General features: G+C 44.0%; 1 protein-coding gene across 1 annotated transcript in view; it reads left to right on the forward strand.

Moving 5' to 3' along the window:
* IGF1R (insulin-like growth factor 1 receptor) overlaps positions 1-7,564 on the forward strand; it is a 431,767-nt gene that overhangs the window by 419,824 nt on the left and 4,379 nt on the right. Inside the window, exon 21 of the mRNA XM_006900966.1 lies at positions 1,327-1,461. Within this exon, the coding sequence (XP_006901028.1) occupies positions 1,327-1,461 (135 nt within the window). The remainder of the gene's footprint in view (positions 1-1,326; positions 1,462-7,564) is intronic.

Genomic DNA, 7,564 nt, shown 5'->3' on the forward strand with positions numbered 1-7,564 from the left:
TAGAGAGAGAGAGAGAGAGAGAGAGAGAGAGAGAGAGAGAGAGAGAGAGGAAACATTTGATGTTCATTCCATTTTTCAGCCATTGATTGTGCTTTACGGTTTGGTTTTGTTTGTTTTTAACCCTTAAGGACAGTGCAGGTACAGAATGCCAGGGACCTGGAGTGTATGGAAAATTTCTCAACTGTTTTCCCATTAAAATGAAGCTGTTATTTTTGAAAGAATGGACATAATTATGTTAAATATCACAATGTGTTTAGTTTGAATAGTTAAAATATAGAATGCAATACAAAGAGTTGTATTTGAATTTGTAGAAGTAGCCAGAGAGCAGAGAGTGTGAGTCTGAGAATTGGAAGGCCTTTCTGAGGTCAGGTGTCCTATGTCGTATTTACAGGGCTGTGGTGAGCTTCTGTTCGATGTTCCCAAAGAGTGTGTATTGGCTCTTTCACTAAGATAGGCCCTCCTGAGCTCAAGACTGTTCCTAAAAAGGCTTCCTCATGCCATGTTCACATGGAATCTTTGTGACACCTCTTCTCTCTGTCAGGAAATTGTGCACTTTACTATTTTTTAATGTTAGGCTTTCAAGTCACTCAGCTCACGGTCTCTCCTCTGGGCTAAATTCCTCCAGAGCATCCTGTGGTTGCTGGAGCTCTTGGCCTGGCCTTGGGTCCTATGATCACTCCTTTACAGCATCTTGTCTCTCTAAAATAGCTTGTTTGGGGTAGAAGGTGTGCCCTCTAGGCGAAGGACTGGGGACTTGGCAACCCACAGGGAAAAAAAATGTATTCATTCCCTTCCTGAACAGCTGACTCAGGTGATGAAGGGGTGGAGCCTCTTGTCTTGGCCCTGTTGGACTTCAGGATCTCTATAGAGTTTCTCCTTATTCCAAAACACAGGCCATGTCTCAGACCTGTGAAATAAGAACTCGGAACCCAGTCATCAGCATGTTTTAAAGTCTGAAATCGTCTGAAATTCTAAGCCAACATCCAGGCAGGTTCTTGCAGATACATACTGCATGATTCTTGAGAGAAAGTCTGTTTGGGAGGCACTGTTAAGTGACTGGGGCTAAGTCCTAAACTCCATGTGCCCAAGCAGGGACTTCTTTACTATGTGTGCAGCTTTCATCCCCTCAGTTGTGCATCGGAGTTTGTATTATAGGAAACATCTATATCTACAGCTGAGGGCAGCTCTAGACACATAACCTGATGCCTACTGTATGGTGCATAACAGGGTCACAATGAGGATGCATTTTGAGTCTCAGGTCAGAGGACATTTAGGTGTTGGTCTGTCCATGCCTTTCCCAAGTGCTCACCACTTTTTCTTCCACAGGTCCTTCGGGGTGGTTCTCTGGGAGATTGCCACTCTGGCCGAGCAGCCATACCAGGGCCTGTCCAATGAGCAAGTCCTGCGTTTTGTAATGGAAGGTGGCCTTCTGGACAAGCCGGACAACTGCCCCGACATGCTGTATGTATCTACAGGGATCAGCAGCATTCTGCTGACTCTTTTTCATGAATAACTGTGTTCTATGTCATTTGAGATTACTAAGTGTGGGCACAAACAGTTCGGGATGGGCACTGGGATTAGTGGTTTGATGTTTGCTGTGTGCCATCGAGTCAGAATCTGCTTGTGGCTGACCCTCCAGCGGGTGTTTAGGGCCGTGAATCCCACAGAAGAGACTGCCCATCCTTCTCCCACAGAACAGTAATTCAAGAAAAGGTTATCCCTCAGTCATTTAGTTCTGGTTCACAGTTTATACAGTCATTTCTCAGCACAGATACCTCAAGTCAAATTCCGGGACCTCCCCAGTCGTGGTCAGTACACATGAGGTTTTATGGTCAGGGATCCTTCACGGATGGTGCAGGGCAAACCTTGGACCTGTTCTTGTGGACAGTGCCAGCATATCGCTGTCCCTGTGGTGACCTTCCAGGTTTGTTCTCTATAACATGTTTAGAAGAGTCATAAAGAGTAGGGGTCAGACTTGTAACCTGTATCAGTGTGGACTGGACCTGGTCTAGTGGACCTTCCTGTAGAAAGCTCTGAGCACCTTCACCACTGTGAATCCCAGCATTCTCTCTGAGAATGAGAACGTATATGAGGCCTTGCGACCATGTAGCTCAGCCTTGGTAGGGAAAGACCCTCTTGGGTGGAGAACTCGCTCCAGGATCAGGAGATGACGTTTTGCGGAAGTCCTCATCTTTCTGTGTCAGAGGAGGAGTCATGCTAAACTCAGGCACCTGCTGACTACCTAGGGGTCAGATGGCTCAGTCTGATTTCTTGGGGGTCAGGACTGCTCAGGGGTAAATGCAGGAAGGGGGACAGCTAGCAGCCTCAGGTGTTGACTCTGACACCCCATGCCTCCTTGCCTATGCTTATTATGGCTTACTATGCTGCCTGTGGACCCCCACGGTGCCTGTACTCTTATCAGCCTTTCAGGAAAGATCTTCCTTCAGAGCCAAAATATAAGTAATGAATTTACGCATTGAATTTGCATAAAATGTGTGGGTCTGGTAACAGAGGCACCTAGAGGTAGTAGCATTCTGACAAGCTTGGAAACAGTCCACAAAGGTAGGTGTGAGTTTTGCTCACATGGAAAGAGCTTGGCGAGAGCTAGATTGGCTATGTGCTTTCTCGTTTGACTCTGGGGAGCTCTTTGAGAAACTTGATGCACCCCCAGACAACTGATGTTTGGGTATTAATTGATTGTGCCTGTGAAGCTCTGGGAAAGGCACAGGAACTCAGGAAGTTGCATGAAGAGGTTAGGCTTGGATATTGCATCCTTCAGTCAGGGTGTTTCTGCCTTGTTATCTGGAATCCCAGTGACAAACTTTTCCTCCCTTCTAATCAAAGAATGCTTGGAGTATGGGTGGTTAAGGACTTCGTAGAAAACCAAAAGATGAACTGTTCAAACCGCTCAAAGGGAGAAAAATGAGATGACTTGCTCCTGTAGAGACTTAACGGCCTTGGATATCCCATGGGGCAGTTTTACTCCGTCGTTAGATGCTATGAGCTGCTGTTGACTCAGCATCGGTGAATTTGGGTTTTGATAAAGAACAATGAATGGCATCTGGTTGGTTTCTAAGGGAGTATCGATGCTGTCTGGAATGTGTTGGTCAGTTTGTAGGAAGGAATTACTCTGGGAGAAGGGTTCTTGTTCTAAGACATGAAAGAATGGATGATGTTGATCCTAGAGTAGAGGAAATTTGCCAACACCTCAGGAGATGCCTTGCAGAGTGTAGGTAGAGTGGAAGATATGTGGTCCCAGAAGCCTAAACTGGAAACCTGGAGAGGTATAATGCCCAATGTAGCACCGAGAGCATGCCACTGTTGAGCGATGCCGGATTGTGCTGCGGGCTGCCTTGGGAGTGGCCACGTCCTCACTCACTCTGAACCACAGAAAACTCAGACATAGATCTAAGCTCAAGAAACCAAGACAGGCAGGACCAGGGCAGTGAGTGTTTAAATTAAACTGGCACCTGTCACATTTTCCGATTTAAGCTGTGGTGAACTGGTGAGTCCACACTAATTTGACAACAGGATCCATCCTAGACCTCTTCAGACCCAAATTGAAACTAAAGAAGATTAAAACAAATTCACAAGAACCAGTATATGACCTTGAGTCTATCCTACCTGAATTAAAAAGTCATCCTAAGAACAGGTTTAAGGAATTGGTTACCAATTGAAGACCAGAGGAGCTGTGGAATGGAATGAAGGATGTCATCCATGAAGACAGCAAAAGGTTCTTCCAAAGTCAGAGGAAAGAGAATAAACCAGAATGAATATCAGAAGAAAGTCTTAAAACTACATTAAGGCATTGAGAAGCCAAAACAAAGGGAAAAGCTACCTCAATAAATGAGCTAAACAGAAGATTTCAAAGGGCAGCTCAAGAAGCCAAAGCAAAGTACTATAATGAAATGTGAAAAAAGAGAGAATAAACAGGGACGAACTCACTTGGCCTTTCTCAAGCTGAAAGATCTTAAAAACAAACTCAAGCCTCAAACTTAGAGATGCTATGGGCAAAATCATGAATGATCCAGGAAGCATCAAAAGAAGATGGAAGGAATACACAGAATCACTGTACTAAAAAGAATTGGTCGACACTGAAAAAATTCAAAAAGTGTTATATGAACAAAACAAAAAGTTCAAGCTTCACTGAAGACACTGACAAAAAATAAGGACCCAGGAATTGATGGGATACTGATTGACATGTTTCAGCAAACACATGCAGCACTGGACGTGCTCACCAGTCTGTGCCAAGAAATTTGGAGGACAGCTGTCTGGTTGACTGACTGGAAGAGATCCGTGTTTTATCTCATTCCCAAGCGAGGTGACCCAACAGAATGTAGAAATTATCAAACAATATCACAAATACCACATGCCCACAAAATATGTTAAACATCCAAAAGTGGATAGCTTGGTACATTGACAGGGAACTGCCAGAAGTCCAAGATGGGTTTAGAAGAGGCTGTGGAACCAGAGCTATCATCACTGGTGGCAGGTGATTCTTTGAAAGCTGAGAATCCTGAAGAATGTCTACCTGTGTTTTCCTGACTATGCAAAGGTATTTGACTATGTAAAGCACAACCAACTATGACTAACATTGAGAGGAATGGAAACCCCAGAAAACTTAATTATGTTCATATGAAATCTGTACCTTGACCAAGAGGCTATTGTCTGAAGGACAACAAAGAAACACTATGGTTTAAAGTCAGGAAGGATGTGTGTCAGGGTTGTATCCTTTCTCCATACCTGGTCAGTCTGGATGCTGAGCAAATAATTTATGAAGCTAAATTCTATGAAGAAGAATATGGCATCAAGATTTGAGGAAAACTCATCAATAACCTGTGTTGGCAGATGACACAGCCTTGCTTGCTGAAAGTGAAGAAGACCTAAAAACACTTGCTTCAGGAAATCAAAGATTACATCCTTCAGTATGGATTACATCTCAACATCAAGAAGACAAAGGTCCTTACCACTGGGCCAGTAGAGAATATTATGATTGATGGTAAAAAGATTAAAATTGTCAATTATTTCTAAGTATTATAGCCAATACTTTCTGTACCAGCAGTCAGGAAATCAGGAAATGTATTGCACGGGCAGGGACTTCTCCACATTATTGAGGAACAGTCATGTCAGCTTCTGACTAAGGTGCACCTGATTCAGGCCATGGTCTGACTTGATCTCTTACTATGCTGTTGAGAGTTGAATAATGAATAAGGATGAAAGAACTTTGAGGTATGGTGTTGGAAAGAGTACTGAATATCACATGGACTACTAAAAGAATGACCAGAAATTCTTGGAAGAAAGTGCAGCCAGAGTGCTCCCTGGAGGCAAGGATGACAAAGCTTCAACTCATCTACTCTGGGCATGTTTAAGATGAGGCTACTTCTTGGAAATGACAGGAAGACCCTGATGAGATAGATTAACACAGTGATTGTAGCAGTGGGCTCCATCGTATCAAAGATCATGAGGATGGCATAAGATATGGCTTCACACTCAAATGTGAGCTTGAAATAAATTTAGTAGGATCCAATTGTTGATGCCATTTTCAAAACTTTTTTCCTGGTTGCTGACTGAAGTCCTCCTTTCTGGGAATCCTGATTTTGGGGGAATCAAATGCTTTAGTAGGGTCCTGTCCAGCAGGAGGCACATGCTGCCTAGTTGGCCGTGGGGTGAGAGTCTCCACTTTCAACAGGCCCTGCCTTTAAGCTCTGCCCAGAGACAGTGACCTGGGCTATAGGGGGCACACACAGCTTCCAGGCCTTTCTGGAGTCAGGTCTCTGTTGTGGGTATCACAGTGTGGACTGAGCATGTATTAGTGTTGGATTGTAGGAAGTCTTGGATCCTGAGTGCCCTTGGGCATCTTGCCATGCTGATGTTCTGCACCAATCCCTTGTCCAGCTCATAGCGTCATGCTAGATCCTGCACAGAGAACAGTGGAGGAATAGAGGGGGCCTTTCTTAAACTGCTCTACAGTTGGGGCAGAAATCCAGTTGCTCCTTACTTCTTTCACTCACTTCCCATGCATGTGGGAGTAGTTAATAAGAGACCTCTCCATGATAGCACAGGAGGTTGTAGGCTTGCCAGAACAGACTTGTTATTTACAAAAAAAAAGAAAATGTGCTTTTGAAAAGAAAGGCTGTGTCAGCTCCTAAATCCCTCTAGAATCTCCTGAAAAGTTCTCCTGCTGAGGTAGTGTAAACAAGGGTTCAGATCCCACAGCATAAAAAGAAAACTTCCTTTTAAGGGTAGCACTTTGAGGGCTGTGCATCTGGAAAAGTTTAAAAGAGGAGTCAGTCACATGGCTTGTTTGTGCTGCTGTCACCACGTTCCTAGCCCGCCATGGTCCCTCCTCAGCCTCAGAGGGCTTTGGCCAGGCTGTGTCAGAGCTCAGACAGCTGGAAATGAAGAGATGGCAGTGAAGCAGCAGAGGACGATTGAATATATTTGGGATCCATTAAGGTGTTTCAGTCCTTTTTCATAGGAAGACGTGAGGGAAGGGTACCAGGAGGCAGGCTTTTTCCCCCACCTGTCAGAGAAAAGAGGGACTAAGTGGCCGCCACAATACAGATACGGACAGGCAGGCAGGAGAAGGCAGGTCACCTGGCCAGGCCAGGCCGTGTCGTTATGTTCCACCAAGTCAGAACCAAATGCAGAGCTGACCATCCAGCAAATTTTCAGAGGCCATAAATCACATGGGAGATCACTCACTTTTCTCCCTCTGAGTAGCTGGTGGATTTGAACCACATGCCTTTGAGTAGGCAGTACAACTCCTTAGTTCTAGGCCAGAGCTCCCTTGGCCTGTCCATGGTTACTCATTTTCAGATTGAGAGTTCTTTTTTCTGAGGAAAGGGTCATTCAGAATGGACACTTGGTGCTTTACAAAGGGCTCTGTCTCAGTGCCATGCCTGCTAGTTGGAACCTATAGAAAAAATATATATTTTTGGTGCTTTTATTTCTATTTATTAAATAGAAGTGATGATAATAGTACTAATCAATAAGATTTGGAGGATTGAAGTAGTTCACACTCATACTCTGTCTGCTCACCTCCTGAGAATCTGTCCCTGCTCAGTGCAGATGCTGGCTCCTCCCTCTGTTATGGAGTTGGGGATGTGGTGGCCTCTGTACCAGGGCTTTAGTTGGGAGGGAAAAACTTGTCAACCTTAATGTCTGGCTTCTTTTACTTCTAGAGCATGAATGAGCAAATTTTTTCCATAAAAGTCCATACAGTAAATATTTTAGACATAGAGCCCCATACAGTTCCTATCAAAACCACTCACAGTTATAGCTTGAAAGTAACCCCCAAATGACTCAGCAAGAAAACTATTGGACGTAGTTGACCAATTCAGCAAGTAGCAGGATACAAGATCAACATACAAAAATCAGTTGGATTTCTCTACAGCAACAAAAAGAATACAGAGCCAGAAATAAGAGAAACAATACCTTTCACAATAGCTCATCACAAGATTAAATACTTAGGAATAAATTTAACCAGAAGTACAAAGGACCTTTTCCAAGAAAATTACAAAACATTACTACAAGAAACAAAAAGAGATCTTGAAAAGTGGAA

This window comes from Elephantulus edwardii, unplaced genomic scaffold (assembly GCF_000299155.1).
Source record: "Elephantulus edwardii isolate Elephantulus edwardi_28Jun2011 unplaced genomic scaffold, EleEdw1.0 scaffold00303, whole genome shotgun sequence".
NCBI classification, from domain to species: domain Eukaryota; kingdom Metazoa; phylum Chordata; class Mammalia; order Macroscelidea; family Macroscelididae; genus Elephantulus; species Elephantulus edwardii.